At 51.5% G+C, this 17,436-nt stretch overlaps 1 protein-coding gene across 3 annotated transcripts; it reads right to left on the bottom strand.

Moving 5' to 3' along the window:
* Nucleotides 1-3,290: 3,290 nt before the first annotated feature.
* Nucleotides 3,291-17,328, bottom strand: LOC111153437 (chaperonin containing TCP1 subunit 5). 3 transcript variants are annotated; one of them, XM_022512457.1, is made up of 11 exons: nucleotides 17,308-17,328; nucleotides 14,182-14,242; nucleotides 13,509-13,673; nucleotides 11,853-12,051; nucleotides 10,048-10,240; nucleotides 9,821-9,970; nucleotides 7,481-7,600; nucleotides 6,035-6,220; nucleotides 5,329-5,466; nucleotides 4,705-4,885; nucleotides 3,291-3,651 (listed from the first exon to the last, which is right to left on the bottom strand). In XM_022512457.1, exons 2-11 carry the CDS (start codon nucleotides 14,231-14,233, stop codon nucleotides 3,524-3,526), a joined length of 1,512 nt encoding a protein of 503 aa, XP_022368165.1. In that variant the 5' UTR covers nucleotides 14,234-14,242; nucleotides 17,308-17,328; the 3' UTR covers nucleotides 3,291-3,523. The 3 variants fall into 3 exon arrangements, with proteins under 3 accessions (XP_022368165.1, XP_022368162.1, XP_022368163.1); XM_022512454.1 differs by lacking the exon at nucleotides 17,308-17,328 and adding an exon at nucleotides 16,914-17,203; XM_022512455.1 differs by lacking the exons at nucleotides 13,509-13,673; nucleotides 17,308-17,328 and adding an exon at nucleotides 16,914-17,204.
* Between the last annotated feature and the right edge of the window lie 108 nt (nucleotides 17,329-17,436).

Genomic DNA, 17,436 nt, shown 5'->3' with positions numbered 1-17,436 from the left:
TTAAATCCCACGTACCAGCTCAGCTCCTTGGGAGGCCGGGCCCCCATGCCAGGCGCTCAGCGGCCACATGTGGCTGGGAGGAGCCGTTTGGGCCAGAGCCAGTCTGCGCCAGGAAAGGCTCTTCCTTCTTGCTGCGGCCTGCTCACTTTCCATGAACCCTAGGCTGAACACCCCCACTGGCCCCTCTGAGACTGCAGATCCAGAAAGGCCACCTCATTCCCCTCCCACCCCGGCTTGGGCCCTCCAGGATGTCCCCTCCATCAGGTGGGACCCTGGGGAGGGCCTTTCCACTTGGCTCCTGGGCTCAGGGTGGGACCTTGTTCACCCCCGTGCACCGTGGCCAACGTGGAGCCATTTCCCGTTGATCTTGGGCCTCCGGGAGGGAAGCCCACACGCTTCCTTTCTGGAAGACAGGAACGAGAAGGGTCCCTGCGATGTCAAGGATCCACACCCACCCCTTCGTTTCTTCCACAGCTGGGCTTGCAGAGTCCCATGTGACCGATGGTTTTAGTGACAAGATGGGTCCCTCCGGAGAGGGAGAGGAAAAGGAAGCAGCGATGTGGGCCTCACCCAGACAGGGAAATGGAGAGGAGGGATTCCAGAGCATCTGGAAGAATCCTCGTGAACTGTCTGAGGCCCGCAGGTTAGGGAGAGAAGCAGGGCTGTGGGGGAAAGTTTGGTTTGGGTCCAGGCTGGAAGATACGGTTTTCCTGGGCTGCAAATACCCCGACTCACAGTGGCTTGACTAACAGTGGCTGAGAGAGTAACACCGAAGTCTCTCCCACGACACTCCTAATTGGGTCCCGGAGCGGTTTCGGGCCCTGGGGAAGTCAGGACACGGGTGGGTGCCCGCCAACCTGGGCACTCTCCTCACGGGCACAGCGGCAGGCGTTGCCCTCACAGAACACCGGCCAAGGGTGAGGGGGGCCAGGGGCTCTGCTTTTGTTGGGGGGGGGTTACTCTTTCCCAAGTCCGTCTGGGACTCCCAGCCTTCAGAGCTGTGAGAGCAACGTTCAAGCCACTGCCTGCAGCACCTCTTTCTAGAAGCCTGAACGACGATCTGCCACAGGTCCAGGCTCACTGCATCCCTCTGGGGAAGTGGAAGCAGGTCGGCGTCAAGTACGGGGACGTCACGTGAGCTGCGAGCAGGCGCACCACCCGCTGTGGCAGGGGACGCTGGGTGGCCGCGCTCCAGGCTGGGAGCATCCGCGTAGCTTGGGCAAGGTCCCCCCTTTGGAGAGCGGTCTTCCCGGGAGGGACTCGTCCGCGGACACACTGGCCTCTCGGACCTCCTGGAAGCAGCGGTACTTTGGTTGCTTGTCACGAGACCAGGCCACCTCACAAACACCGAATAAACCTGCTAGCGTCAGAGGTGGCCGTCGTGCCGGCTGTGGTCTGGTGTGGGCATCTGGCCCGGGGGGTCCCCTGCCCCGGGTCACTCTTGCTTCGCATAGACAGTGGGCGCTGGAGCACTGGGCGGGGGGGGAACCCTGAACCGGGGAGCCAGCTCTCCAGTGGTCAGGATTAGGTAAGCCGGCCCAGCAGGAAGGCCCCACGTTCACAGAGTCTGCTCGAGCAGCAGGTGACTTCACAGCTGAAGGCAGCCCCGGCCAGTGCCCCCCGCACCTCTGGGGCCTGGGTCCCAATCTCGGCTATTCCAGACTCAGGATCCTCTCCATCTCACAGAGACTGGCTTCTCTGGCCCGGGATTCTCATTACAGCACGTAAATAAATGTCCTGTGTTATACATTAAAAAAAAAAAAAAAAAAAGGGACACATAATTTGACAAAGATTGTAACTGGCAAGTAAGAAGGGTGGCATGTTCTCTTGAAGAGCCCCTCACACGGAGCGCAGTCAGGCTGGCGAGACGTCTCTGTAGGTTCTTCTGTTCAGAGGCCGAGTCCTTTCTCGGTCCCCAAACGCACCAGGGAGTGCGGCGACGCTGCTAGGGAGTGGTTCGTTCAGTGGCTCTTCTCAACCGCGGACCCCTTCAGGTGAAACTGGTCCAAAGCAAGGTCCTGTGACGTCTGCAGGCGGGTATCAGTCCCTGTGAGGTGGGTCTGACTGGACTCCACACCCGGAGCCTAGTAGTACGGATTGTAGAAGTGCTGCTGCGCCGATGTTTGAAAATGAGACACATAACCAGGTTCTGTGTGCAGTAGATTTTGTTTTTAAATTTCTTCTCTTCATCTGATTGTGTGTGTGTGCAAGCACAAGTAGGGGGTGAGGGACAGAGGCAGAGGGAGAAGCAGACTCCAAGCTGAGTGTGGAGCCTGGCTCGGGGCTCGATCCTAGGACCCTGGGATCATGACCCGAGCCCAAGACAGATGCTTACCTGACTGAGCCACCCAGGTGCCCATGTTCAGCTTTCAGAACCAGACTGTCCCCCACAACCTGCTATTAGGATACCAGCACTCACTCCCAAGCCTGTAGGCTACTTGCTTTGCCAAACCACCAGCGCAGTCACAGAGAAGAAACAACCCAACAGCTTCCAGGCTGAGAGAGGCAACTCTGAACCTTCACTGAAGTCAGCGTAGATGAGTGACTTCATGATTCTGGTTATCTGACTGGTCCCATCAGGATTCCTCTCCCCCTGGTGGCTCGTAAGTAAATTTGATGATGATTCTCAGAAAAACGGAATCTAGAGAACCATACGTGAGGCAAAATGGCATAGGGGAGGAGGGGCCCCCGGGGTCAGGCCACCCGGGTTCGACCCAGCTCTACTGCTCCCCAGCCAGGAGATGAGAGCAGCACGAGGCTAGCCCCGACTCTCAGAAAAAGGACTGGCCTGTACTATGGCCTAGGTCACATCAGCCACTGTCACTTTAGGTAGAGACACTGGTCTACCCGGGAATGGGAACCATGATGCCCTTCCTTCCACTCAACCCACTCTAACCTCCCCGAGTTCTGTCCCACTGGAGACCCTGGTGGGGCTCTGAATGGCTCTTCTGAGTTCCTGCAGGTGGCACCGGACCAGGGTCACGTGATTCCCTGGGGACCACGGGAAGTCTCATCCTACGCTTGCTGTGTGGCTCTGGGCTAAGAGCACTCAGGCCACCCTGCCATCTCGTGGTTTCCCACGCTCCTCTCCCACGGGTCTCTACATCTGTTGAGACGCTAAAACATTTCACAGGATCGAGCCCACAGTCCACGACACCTGTAGCACAGGCTCAATGTTTATGCTGTTCAACGTACCTACAGATTGAAAAAAAGACCCACTCGAACCCCCTCATCCAGGCAGCATCTGAATGACACAGTCGGGAGTTTCCTGCGGAGGAAGGAGACAGCACTGGGCCGGAGAGCCCGCTTTAATGGGACGAACACAGAAGCCCGTGAAACAGCACATGTGCTCGCATGAGTCTCTGAACAAGGAAAACCGCAGGTACTGAACAGCTTTCTATTTATTACAGTAGCATCCGCAGTGTCTGGGAAGGACACAGTAATAACTGCAGATGCGCCACGAGACACCCCTTTATTCCGCCACGGCGGGGGGCCTCACTGCATTGTAGTTTCCATTTTCTCCTCATTCTTCAGACTCTCCAGGCTTCCGGATGTCATCGATCTTCAAAATCATTCTCACCATTTGCGTCGCAAGAGAGATCTGCTGCTTTTTGCCAATCAAAGTTTCTATGACATGCTGCTGCTTCATATCTGCAAATACACACACATTATCCCAAATCTGTTTTACATTAATAACTTGTTCTCATTTACAGACTCACAATAAAACTTAAAAAAAGTACAAATCTGGAAGAAGTCCCCAGTCCTAGTTACATTGTCAGAGGAACAAGATCTCGTTAGTCCCAAGGACCCTGTGGAACTTGAACCTGGGTGCCAGAAAGCCGCGGGTGGGGGGGAACCTCTCTCCAATGACAAGCCCAAGTGCTGGGCGCCCACATAAAACTTTGCAGACACGTCTCACCCCACAAAGTAGTCACTGCTAACATAAATTAAGAAGCCCGAAGTAAGTGAAAAATCAGACTATACCTGAAATGTAAAATAATTACAAGAAAGGCCTAAAAATTAAAAACGTCAACAGAACCAGGCATGCAAATTAAAAACAAATTTAATTATCTGTCTGACAAAGAGTCGCTACGGTTATTAAAACCTGCTGGCTGTGAACATGAAAACCACAGCACAGCTGTCGTTCCAAGTAAAAGCACAAATCCTCAGATTCCAGGCTTGGGAAAACGTGGAACTCTGGACACGGCCCCGCTAGCCCCAGAACTATGAGCACCACCATTCTCACAAGCTTCCACTAGCTCATGCTTGAAGCCCCAGCAGCGACCACACGTCACAGGAAAACACCCTGGAATGTGTGGACACATCCCCAGGATACTCGGAGAACACCAAGTCCACTGCAGAGCTGCTTCCCAGGACACCCAGAACCTACCTGACACACACCTGTGTAAAAGAGAAAGCTGGGAATGGTTTTTGTGAAACCAGAGACTGAAATGGGAACCACCTTTGGTATAAAAACAGCACATTATACTCTGGTTATTAAAATCAGTCCTCTGTTGCCAGGACCAGCAGTCTAACCAACTCCTATGTGATCGAATAAAACTTTCTGAAACTCGGGACCTACTGCACCTCTAAGTACTTGAGAAGACAAGGTAAGCTCACGTTGTGCACCACATGCCACGCTGTCAGCATGAGTCACTCGATTTCAACCCAATGCAGCCCCTCCGGGTCAGGCGGGCTCCTCACCGTTTGTGCCCTTGTGCAAACAGTCGATCCCCAGAGCGGGGTTCATCTCCTTCACTTGTCTGGCCCGGACTTCGGTCATCGTCTGGATGGGATTCATGCCGCTGTTTTCAGAAAGGGCCATGGGGATGACCTCCAGCGCGTCGGCGAACGCCCGCATGGCGTACTGCTCCAGCGTCGGGCACTGGAAGGGACGGGGATGCAGTGAGCAAGCTTGGCAATAAGAACAAAGAGGCCAGCAATTTGGAAATGTAATTAAACCGCATACTTTGAAAACCTAACTCACGCAGAGCTCTACGAACAGGCACTCCTATTTTTAATCTACCAGAATATGTAGCTGTCACTATGGAGGGAGAAAAGGGATACACGTGAGAGAAGTCTCACATCAGCTCTCCCTACTTTATTTTTAGTTACGCTGGTCAATTAACCTGGAGCTTCAAATAACATTACAAGACTAGAGAGCGACTGTCAAGGCCGGAATGGCCGCAGGAGGCGGAGAATAGTGAGTTTTGGACACGAACACGGCAAGAATCACAGACCAGACACTGGTCACCCACGGCTACGACGCTCTGTTTGCGGCACCGCAACCGTCCCCGCCCGAGTCCAGAAGCCCTGCTCGGGCTCTACCTTGTCGGCCTCCTGGCTCACTGCCAGTGCACACGCAATCTCGGCGGCGCCCCCGCCGTACACCACGCGGTTGTCGCGGATGAGATTTCGGATGACACACAGAGCGTCGTGAAGGGATCGCTTGGCTTCCTCGATGATCTAGAGAAGAAGTTTTGCCTCAGTTACTGCTACCACAATGTGTCTAGAGCCAGCCACCCAGCCGTGTTTGCTGGGCACTGGAAGTCCTACCACCCCATTAAAACGGTCCAGGTTAAGAACAAATGGAGAGAACACGCTAGAATGTTCGTTACCGGATGGTTTCTACCTCTACCCTCCCTTTCCTCTCCGTAATGTAGCTAAAACCACACAGAGGCAGCCACAGACTCATTCTGAGACCTATGACCGAGGGAAGGGTCAGAAAATCCAAAACTGACCAAGAAAAGCTTCACTGTCTAAATAATCACGATGCAATAAATATCCCTTTCGGAGAAGGGAGAGATTACCAGGGTTATTTAGTTGGGTCCCCTTCTTTCACTTAAGTGACTCAAAAACCAGTGTGCCTTATAGATTAACAATGGAACAAGGTCTTTGATAATTTCATATCCTGGTAAGTCCTGATAATTTTATATCCTGGTATGCAATTGTATCTCAGTTAAACACCGGATAGGCAAAGCCAAACCGTACACCAGAAGCGGATGAAATGCAAGACAAAGAACTGGAGCCTCACCATCTTATTTCCTCCTCTGATGAAAATGGTCACCGCCCTGGAGTTCTTACACTGCTCGATGACCAGCATTTTGTCCTTAGTGGTCCCAAAGGAGATCTCTTTCACAAGCCCGGCAAAGCCCAGCTTCTCCAAGGTGAGCTCCGAGAACCGCGGCACGATGCGGCCTCCCGTCGCGATGGCAATCAGCTAGGCGGGGAGGGCCAGGAGGAGGAGAGAGATGACCTGGTGAGCACTGAACTTCTCCAATCAGACCACACGTGAGCCAAGCTCTATCTAGGCTACGTCATGCATCCAAGTACTAACCCACACTCGCCCAGAAAGTCAACGTCAACCCAAAAAACCGTGTCAATGAGTGTGGTTTGAAGGGCTGATGTCTTGGTCGGGCCCCATCACCCTGCACATACTCCCCAGAGCTCCTGGCCACGGTGAAGGCCAGAGGCCGTGTGCGTCCGGGCACAGACCACTTGTAGGGCGGCCGTCGGCGTGCGGCTGACACAGAAGTGGCTAAGACAGGGCTTCCTGCCTCAGAGAGCCAAGTGGGATGACAAATGGTGAGCATTTCTGAAAACCAAGGACACCAGAACTACCCAGCTCTGCTACTCTTGTAACAATTTATGTTTTTACAAATAAAAAAAGATTCCGGCATTTTTCTACCCCCCAAGCTCCCCTCCCCTAATCTACAGAGCCTTGGCACAAGTGCTATCAAAGCAGCCCCAAGAACCCTCCTACACTGTTGGTGGGAATGCAAGCTGGTGCAGCCACTCTGGAAAACAGCATGGAGGTTCCTCAAAAAGTTGAAAATAGAGCTACCCTATGACCCAGCAACTGCACTACTGGGTATTTACCCTAAAGATACAAACGTAGTGATCCGAAGGGGCACGTGCACCCGAATGTTTATAGCAGCAACATCCACAATACCCAGACTATGGAAAAAACCTAGATGTCCATCAACAGATGAATGGATAAAGAAGATGTGGTATATATACACAATGGAATACTACGCAGCCATCAAAAGAAATGAAATCCTGTATTTGCGATGACGTGGATGGAACTAGAGGTATTATGCTTAGTGAAATAAGTCAATCGGAGAAAGACAACTATCATATGATCTCCCTGATATAAGAAAGTGGAGATGCAACGTGGGGGGTTTTGGGGGTAGGAAGGGAGACAGACAAGCCATAAGAGACTCTTAATCTCACAAAACAAACTGAGGGTTGCTGGGGGGAGGAGGGTAGGGAGAGGGTGGCTGGGTTATGGACACTGGGGAGGGTATGTGCTATGGTGAGTGCTGTGAAGTGTGTAAACCTGGCGATTCACAGACCTGTACCCCTGGGAATAATAATACATTATATGTTTACTTTAAAAAAAAAAAAAGGCAGCCCAAGACACTGGGGACCGTGAGCTCAGTCCCTGCGTCCACAGGAGTCTGCACACGGCGTGTCCTACCTCTATTTCGGGTCCTCCCACCCAGCGAACCGCAGGCAGGTTATTCTGAAGAAGTAGATGATTCGCTTCATCATCGAAGCCCCACTGGCAAATAGCTAGGTTAGCTCCCGTTTCTTTAATCTGAGGGAAAAAAAATGCCACAGTTATGTCAGTAGAAGTGATCCCTGTGCTTGAAGAAAGATGGGATACACAGTGGGGTGTGCACTAAAACAAAGCACAGAAAAGAGAAGAAACACCCAAGCATCTACCTTCTGTCAGGCCCAAATTCCAAATGATGACCAGGTTATCAACGGGAATCACTGCAGTTTTTTTTTTTTTTTTAAGATTTATTCGAGAGACGGAGAGCGTACAAGTGCATGTGTGGGGGAGGGGGAGGATCCCAAGTGGACTCTGAGCTGAGTGCAGAGCCCGACACGGGGCTCGATCCCACGACCCTGAGATCACGACCTGGGCCAAAATCAAGAGTTGGGTACTCAACTGACTGAGCCCTCCAGGCGCCCCTGGAATCACCTTAGTTTGTAAACGATGCTTTAAGAATCAGGAATTCATGCTGAACCCTATGGCTACAGGGAAATAAAGACGTGTCAACAAGGTTTGTGAGCACTGCCCCCGACCCGGGTGACAGATGTCTTTCGCCAAGTTTCGTAAGGCAAGTTCACTCGTTGTGTATGTAAGAGAAACAGCATCTCCGAGACACCTTCTCCCCGTGCTTTTCTCACTCGAGGGCGCCACCCTCTGCGGATTAACATACTACTTCAGGGGCGCACAGAGGTGATCCTGCCTCCCACCCCTGCAGATGGCTAAGCCATTTGTCCTGGGAAGGCAGCAGTGACCAGAACCGTCTGTGTATCCTGCCCTTGGTGGTCACCTGTGGTTAGGGCTAGGCCACGCCTCACAGCACCCAAGCCTCCTGAATCTTCCATCACCAGCTCTCTGCTTCTAGTCCCTGACTCTCGGGAACTCAGTCTGTTAATAGCCCCCTCGTTCTTGTACTGCTTCTGGCACATTCCTGCTGCGAACAAACCCTGGCTGTCCCCTGAGATCCATCGGCCTCAGTATCGCTCCTCAAACGGCTGGTTTTCCCTCCCATGTGCTCAAAATAGAAGGGGATCGTTCTTGGTCCCCACAACTAATGACAACATTCCTCTGTGACCAACTCTCTTTAGAACGTTAGCCTCTAGTCCTGTCACATTCCTGGAAACCCGCACATGTACCAACACGATCCATCCAACTCCCCTGGTCCTAGTTCCTGCCACCTTTGTGCCCAGTGCACCTTGGCTGGCCTTTCCACGGCAGTCCTGTAGCCCAGATAATGGGTCTTAATTTACAAACTCCTGCCAGCATTCTCCCACCTCTCAGCCTTGCTGTTCCCTGTACATGCCAACCATGTTCCTACCTCAGGACCTCTGCACATGCTACCCACGCCCACTTTACCTCAGCCTGGAATGCTCTCCACCCAAATACACAGCGCTCTCACTTTGGTCTCTGGCCACATGTCACCTCCTGAGAGAGGCTTTCTCTGACCAGTGTCCTTCGCAGAGCCCCTACTCACCTTCCCCTTCTGTGCCTCAAGAGCCAGAACTCTGCTTTACTCCCTGATATATCTCAGGCACCTACAACAGCGCCTGGCATATGGTAGACAAAGATCACGTAAGAGCAGATGAATCCAGCTACTTCCATGAAGAAAGATATCATGATAGCTCCTAGAATGTCTGTCATGGTAAGTAACGTTCATGGGGTGCGGACACTGTACACTCCCAAGGACAGGATTCCGAAGAGGAGCCACTGCCAGGGTCATGCACACGTAAGACACTAACAGCCACAGAAGGGCTGGTTAAGGCGTTTACAGTACTCAGACTCATGTGAGCGAAGAGCAGGAATCGTTACTCCCTATGCTCCAATATAACTCCTGTTCCTCAGTAACTCTCCTCCCTCCCAGTCAGGGTCAGGTGCCTTGGACGCGTGCTAAGCTGTACTGAAGTCGTCCGGACCGTGCACGGACCAGCAAAGGCGTCCAGGAAGGCTGGCAGGGGACATGAAGAACGCGGCTCCGAGCCGGCCGGCAGCTCTTCCAGGCACTGCCCGCGCTACAGTGCTAAGACACGATCGGCTCACCCTCCTCCGTGAGCCTTTCTGTGCCCGGTGCCCTCGGATTTCCTCTCAGGGTGGACGTTCGTTACTTTTCTGATTCAGAACCGAAGGGGGAGGGGCTCCCGCTGCCAACATGCAGGCTGCGGCCACATGGCGAGTGACCTGCGGCCTCCACCGCGGACCACCCACAGCTCGCCCAGCACGGCCCACAGGGGCCTGAATGCTACTGACGGCCACGGCCAGACCCACCTGCTGAATCATCTCCTCGAACTTCTCCTTCTCGTACTTCTGGAGGGCTCTGTAGTCCTCCACAGACGTCACATCCAGCTTGTGCTTGGTCTTCGGCTTCGGCGGCTCAAACGGACATGTGAGGATGGCGATCTTGGCGTTCTCCACTTGCTGCGGGGACAGAGAAGCCCTGAGGGTGCAGGCACGGGAGTGACAATGCCGCGGGGGGCCGAGGGGCGCAGACTTACTTTGGGCATCTGTGGGTGACTAAAATCTTTGTCCACGATCACGCCCTTGATCAGTTTCGTGTCCTCCAGCCTGCCGCCCACTTTGCCTTCCACTTTGATGAGCTCGAAGTCCACGTCCCGGCGCTGCATGTCGGCCACGGTGAGGACGGCGTTCACGGCGATCTCGGCCATCTGCCGGTGACAGCTGTTCACCCTGGGGGGGAGCCCAAGAAACTGTCCACATTCGCCGGCAATGACTGTAACCTAAGCCGGACACGTGACACAACGTGGTCTCTCAGGCACATTTCATTAAACTAGTGACGTTTCAGAGGCTGTAGCCAGCAGTGCCACCAGAACCCGTGCTTTCGGAAGTCTGGGGCAGGGCTTCCTACCCTAGACCCCACAGACCCCAGAGAAACCTGTAACAGGGACAGGGAAAGCCACGACATCCTGTCTGAATGAGGTGCTGCGCTTGGTAAGAAGCAAGAGCCTGACCCGCCAGCTGCTACCCCTGCGGGAACTTCCGCCAGCATCAGTTATGGGCTTGGGGTGGGGGGCAGTAGTGGTATCTTTTTTGAAACCTTTAAAATATCAGAACAGACTGCTCAATAAATTTACTTTTGGTTCTGGAAAAACCGCATGGAAATTTAGTACCTGAACACAAAGCCTGAAATCTTGAGTCATTTTTGAGAGAAACAGAACCATGAAGTCGTTTAAGCGTTTTTAGTATCCTAACTATGGGGATCTACAGTATTTTGCGTTACACTGCATATATTTGGCCATTATTGGTTGTTTTGAACATCTCTGGTACTAAAGACCGATGTGTGCTGGACTTTATGAAGCCCTGCAGATAGAGGCAGGCCGGCTTATAAAGCCGTAACACGAGATCCGTGCATTCTGGGTAAGGGTAACACCTGCCTTCCGGGAGGAAGACCGTGCTGGGCTTGGGGCCAAGGCCATGCCTTCGGACAGCCAGTCTCCGCACCCAGCACCGGCACTACAGAGGCACCTAGCACAGCACTATGGTAGAAGCCTTTCCCTGGGGGGTAGAAGGAGCAACAACACTTTATGTTGCACTCGCCCTGATATCTGAGTCAAGACTATAACTTCCTTTTCGCTGAAACTACCACATACACAAATTAGTAATTAAAACATTTCTCACATGGATCTTGATTCAAAATAACCAGTGTAATAAAGTAACTCAGGCCAGACTGTTATGCTACGTCATGGAAAGAACCAGTAAATCCCTATTATTGATTAAATGAGTGTGTTCCTTAGCTGAGGCTGCTTTGAGTCTCCAGGGGGCAGGAACTGTGTCTCTGAGCCCCCAAGACACAGCAGCAGGCCTGGCAAACAGCAAGCATTCGGCAAACAATGAAAACACTCAAAGTGAGTCAATTTCGAGACTGTCCCTTCTTACTACATTAAGATTCTGAACCAGTAACTTGCTTGTTGAATAAATGAGAAGAGGAGCCCCTTCCCGTAAATGGCTTTTTAAAAGCCATTTTAAAAGCAAAGAAATGGTGAGTATTTTGAAAACTAACACCGCCCAAGGAGGACCTATCCTGCTTAATTAAAGAGCATCGCTCACAAATACTGCAGACAGGATTTACCACCCAAGCCTGGAATTCCACTTTCCAGCTACAACAGACGCATGTAACTGTATCTGTATTACAAACGAAGCAAACCAAAGTAACAGAAACAGAACGCAGGACATGGAACGAGTACGAGGCTACCAGCAACCTCAGAAGGACGTCTTTAGCAACAAGCCCACACGTTTGGCTTCCGCTACAAGTGCCAACGGCGGCGCTCTACCGTAAACGTACACTTTGGAGCCCAGCGTGGTCTTGGCGGTCTGGATCAGGGGCTCAGTATCCTTCATGTCCACGAGGACACTATCGCTGATCTTGTCCAGGTGCTCGATAGCAATGCGGGCGGCCTGCTCGTAGCCGTCGGCGATCCTGATCGGGTGAATGCCGCGGTCCAGCAGCTGCTCAGCCTCCTCCAGCAGGGCACCGGCCAGGACTGCGGACGAGACAGCGCACGACCAGTCAGGAAAACGCCAAAGCTTCTAGGATCGATACTGATTAGCTGCTAACCCTACAAGTAGGAAGGCTCTGGAATTAAAGTAAAAGTACCTTGGGGACAGAGGTATTTTAAGAGAGATTCTGGTTTTGATTTTAGGAAAGATCTACAGCTCTCCCCTTATAAATGGGCGTTGAGCTCTCGGTGATGGACAGAATGTAACTGAGAAACACAACCTAAAAACATTTTTGTAAGGACAAAAACCTCCTGTATTTCCTGGGTCAAGGATTTCTTTTTTTTAGGATTTATTTAAAGATTTTATTTGAGAGAGAGAAAGAAATCATGAGTAGGGGGGAGGAGTAGAAGGAGAAGTGAACTCTCCACCGAGCAGGGAGCCTGATGCGGGGCTCAATCTCAGGACCCTGGGATCATGACCTTAGCCGAAGGCAGACACGTAACTGACTGAGCCACCCAGGTGCCCCTGGATTTTTTAAAGTAATCCTCTCACCCAACATGGGCGGCTAACTTACAACCCCGAGATCAAGAACTGCACACTCTACCAAGTGAGCCAGCCAAGCACCCCTCCCAGGCCAGGGATTTCTATTCTGTAGAATTTGTTAGTGATAAGACGATCTAAAAATTTATGCTTTATCCTCCCCACCACCTTCCCTCCCCCTTGTTTTATGGTCACAAAGAGGAAGAACACTGTTTGTTTTACTACTCCAACATTAACGCTCCAAGTATATCCATAATAGTGCTTCGTACACAAAAAATATTTGTTGAATAAATGAATTCAAATCTCATCTGCAGAAAAGGTAACATTACAGCTATTTCCCTCTTCACCTTCCCCAACTTTTTAAGTATTTCAGACCATCAGGAGAAAATGCAAGAATAGGAAAATGAATAGTTTACTCACTAACACCATTCTGCCACATTTCTCTACGGATATACACAAGTAATTCTGTTCAACTCTGTGACCGTTAGTTGGGAACATCACAACGTGTCACCCCTAAGTACCTGAGCATCGACTCCGGGTATAAGGGCATTCTCCCACAGCACTATAATGCAACTGCCACGCTCAGGAAAGTTAACGGGGTACTATTCTAAATGTGCATTCCACAAGCCCCACATAAATCCCAAACATCCCTCACAGTTAAACAAAACAAAAACAAAGAGAACAACAAAGCACCCACAGCCAATCACATGTTACGCACTCATCTGGGTGCCATTTCTCTCTGGCTCCCTTGATTTAGAACAGCTGTTTAATGTTGCCCCAACCCCTTCTTGTTTTTCCAGGAAAAGGACTTTTGGGCCTTGGATTTGAGCATGTCCTTCAACTTGGATTTGCACAACTGTCTCCTCACATCTGATTCACAGTAGGTACTTTTGGCAGGTATGTGCGATTTTAACTAATATGTCTGAAATGGGGTGTTAGAAAGGCTATGGTGCTTTCTTACCAACCACCCCCGTGGTCCCATCTCCGATTTCATCATCCTGGGATTTGGACAGCTCCACCATCAGCTTGGCAATCTGGTGATCGACATCCATCATGCTCAGAATGGTGGCGCCATCATTTGTGACCGTCACGTCGCCATCCTTGTCCACCATCATTTTATCAAGTCCTAGAAAGATGGCAATGTTTATAATGGCATTAGGGAAAAGAACAAAAACAAAATCTGTACGAAAATTATAAAGTTAGGCTTCTTGACTCAATCCCTATTTACAGAACTTATTCTAAAAATTTAACATACATGAAAGAGTATCTACACGCAGACAGTCTTAGGTTAGCAAACACAAAGCAGGACACGGGAAGCAATCTAAAGGGCTAAAGCCAGAGAAATGGGAGAAATAAGGAAGCGTCACTAAGTGTAGCATTAATCATCAAAAGGGACAACTACAATTTGGAAAATGCTAATGAAATGATGTGAAAAGGGAGAAAAAACCCCTGACGTGAAACCATATGCACCTACGTTTATAAATACGTTGAAAGCCCGGAGCACACAGAACCAGTGTGTTAGCGTTGGGGACCCAGGATGCCCCCTGCTCCACGTCCCAACTTTATAAAAGGATTCTATCAACTGTCTGTAATTGATAGTATTTGTCAAAAAACACGGAATGATAGTCTCTTACCATTTGGTCCAAGTGATGTTCTCATGGTATTTGCTACAGCCTTTGCCGCCATGATATGAGACTAAAAAAATGAAATAAACAGAAAAAACAAATGTTCAAGTTAACTACAATTTTAAGTTAAAAGCATACAACTAATGATTATAAAATCTAATTACACATAGTTTCTACTCTCTAGAAGCTTCTGCATTTAAAAGTCAACACACAGGTGTAAGTGTGGTAACCTTCACCAACACCAGCTTGAGTAGACCATTCTTACGTAGAAGAACTGGAAGCTAGTGCTTTAACTCAGCACGTCTAGGAGGCAGGTTCTCCTACCTGCCCCATTTCACAGCCGAGAGCCTGGGCAGTCCGACCGGACAGGCCTTGCGAGACCATTCTGCCATGCTAACCTCACGCAGAGAGTCCAGATGTCCCTGTGCAGCACCTTGAACTATCACGTTACGGAGTACTGCAGAACCGTACCATTCTCTTCCACGGCTGAGCCAGTACATGGCCCATGTGAAAAGCCACCCTTGTCATGTGCCAAGATTATCCCTTTCCTGTTTGCACACATAATGTTTCCTTTGCTCCCAGTCTTGCTGTCGCCTCTGGATCCAGAGGACCCTATAAAAGTGCAGGGTCTCTCATCTTACTTCCCATCCTTTAGTCATCCAACATCCAGCTAATCCATCCATCTTTCTCAAACATGTTATTTGCTAGTCTGCAAACCTTAAATGACGTCCTAGTGCTTCAACACTGAAGTCTGAAAGCTTCACCGTTTCCTCCAATGCCCTTCACAACCTGAGAGCTAGTTCCCCTTCCGGTGACGATGGTCCACTCTTATTCCCCACATATGCCCTCTGACCCTTGAAACCGTACAGTGCATAGAAGGCACTCTGCTCTTCAAAACTCTGACCAACTTTCAAAGAAGTTCAAACGCACACGTTCTGTGAAGCCCTCCTGGCTCACTCCATCATACAGGTTAAGAAAAGTCAAACTTCACAGATCTGTGAAAATCCAGGTCGTCATTAAAATACACATTGACAGGGGCACTTGGGTGGCTCAGTGGGTTAAGCCTCTGCCTTTGGCTCAGGTCATGGTCTCAGAGTCCTGGGATGGAGCAGAGAGAGAGATCACAAGTAGGCAGAGAGAGGGGGGAAGCTGGCTTCCCACTGAGCAGAGCAATGCGAGGCTCCATCCCAGTACCTTGGGATCACGACCTGAGCCGAAGGCGGAGGCTTAACCCACTGAGCCACCCAGGCGCCCCAGGTAAGCAGTTCGTAAGCGGGGATGGTTTTGTCCCTGGGCAGACATCTGGCAATGCAGACACCTTGGGTCGTAACAAATGGGGTGGGGGCTGCTACTGGCATGGACTGAGTGCCGCTCAAGGAAGAAGGATCCGGCCGCCCAAATATTAACAATGCCAATGCTGAGAACTCTGGCTTTAGACCACTGGCTTTGGCGTCAGCCAGAGGTGAGCTTGAATCATAGCCCCATTCTTCAATGCTAAGCTGCACCACCTGCCTGAACCATGGCCCCTTCTGAAGTGACCCCATGTCACCCTCATCCTCAACCTGAGGGAGGTGTACTACCCCCACTGAGAAACGAGGTTCCGAGACATTGTGCAACAGTCAGTGAGAGAACTGTACGGCTTCTTCGCTTGTTTAAGATACAAAGACACCACGTGAACAGAGACACCTCAGACCGGGTGATGCGATCTCATTTTAATAAACCCTAAAGAATTCTGCATCCTCTCAAAGCTTCCCCTGCATTTTCTGTCAATGTCTGTGTTCAGACGACTTTCTCACCTGCACTCCTGCCCTTGGTTTAATTCCTCTGGTCCTTCCTGTTCCCTTTCCTCCACCAGACCCCACTTCCTACAGTACAGTTCTACCTGAACTGCGGTTCTGTGGAAAACCCCCTTACTGGCTCCCCTCCCTTCGAGGATTAACATCTCGACTGTGAAGCATTCAGGCTTCCACATTGGGGGAAATGCTGTTAACTTACATGAGACTGGGCTCCACCGAAACCACGCTGTTCTGTCCCTCTACAATGCGTCGCGTTTTCCTGTCCAGTCTTTTGCCTTTGCTGTCCCCTCTCCCCCAAATGCTACCTCTGTCCCATTCAAAACAGTGGCCCACCCACCCTCAGCCTTTCATCCACATCCACAAGGGTGATGCTAGTCACACGCTGCCTCGTATTCCTTGCACGATGGTCACGGGGGTGCATCTTCCACCCGGCGGTGGTATTTTTTTACTTAAGGGCACACGCGTTTCGTTTTTACGACACCACATCCCGCATCCCGCCATGCAGAAAGGCGCTGAGAAATAAAATACTTTGTAAACGACTACGCCTCTAAGAAGTGACAAAAAGGGAGCCCCATCCTTTGGGGGCTGTTGCTTCTCCCCTGGCCAGGTGAGCAGAGAACACTCTCCCTGCGCCTTCCCGACGGAAACGCGATGCGAAGGTCCAGACCGGACAGTCGACGGAGGCGCGCTCAGTCTAGGCACCGAGCTGCCCCACCCAACGCAGAAGGGCGCCAGCGGCTCCGCCCCAACCCCCAAACCGGGATTAAAGGCTTCTACGCGGGCCTCGCCCCAGCTCAAGGAGCGGGGTGCAGGGCCGGAGAGGAGACCGAGTTCCCCAACCCTCCCCGGGAGCACATGGCCGAACCGCTGCTGGGCTGGCGCAGGCGCAGAGCCACCGGCTCAGGCCACCTCCCCTTAAGACACCGCCCGCGTCCGTCCCGCTACCTTGAGAGCCTCAAGTCCCATAAGACGAGACTTGCGATCCTGATCCTTGATGATGAGGAAAGGGCGCCCATATTCATCGAAGGCGAGGGTCCCGACCGACGCCATGGTGCAGCAGAGGTGGTTAGTTTCCCCCAACCGGTGGCGACCGCTCCGGAACTGAGCACACGCCTTCCGCTCGCGGGAGGGCGCTAACGATGCGCGCATGCGCAATCTGGGTCGCCTGAGACTTCTTTTTCACCCGAGACCACTTTGACGCCAGACAGTACCTTCTGGAATCAGAGGCCTTAGGAAACTTCAATCATCCAGGAAGTGTGTGGGGGGGGTTCGAAGACACGGGCGGGAAGTTAAAACCCACAAGCCGGGAGTAGATGAAACTCATTTGCCAGAGCTGTACAATGGAGAGTTTCTGGGTAGTGGGTCCCCAACGAGGAGTCCTTTCCTTATGGCGTTACTTTCTCCCTCCGTCCCACCCCGGCTCCGAGACGATGGTAGAGCCCACCCGGATTCCCATTCTCTTCCCCCT

This window comes from Enhydra lutris, unplaced genomic scaffold, assembly GCF_002288905.1.
Source record: "Enhydra lutris kenyoni isolate GAN:26980312 unplaced genomic scaffold, ASM228890v2 scaffoldscaffold32, whole genome shotgun sequence".
Lineage (NCBI taxonomy): Eukaryota > Metazoa > Chordata > Mammalia > Carnivora > Mustelidae > Enhydra > Enhydra lutris.
This window is presented reverse-complemented; position numbering and strand designations above follow the sequence as displayed.

Coding starts and splice junctions, on each gene's coding strand:
- LOC111153437 (XM_022512454.1), bottom strand. CDS start 17,117: ATGCGCGCATCGTTAGCGCCCTCCCGCGAGCGGAAGGCGTGTGCTCAG. Junction 12,052..13,508: donor TGGGACCACGGGGGTGGTTG/GTAAGAAAGCAC, acceptor TCTCGTCCGCAG/TCCTGGCCGGTGCCCTGCTG. Junction 5,467..6,034: donor TCAGAGGAGGAAATAAGATG/GTGAGGCTCCAG, acceptor CTTCTTCTCTAG/ATCATCGAGGAAGCCAAGCG.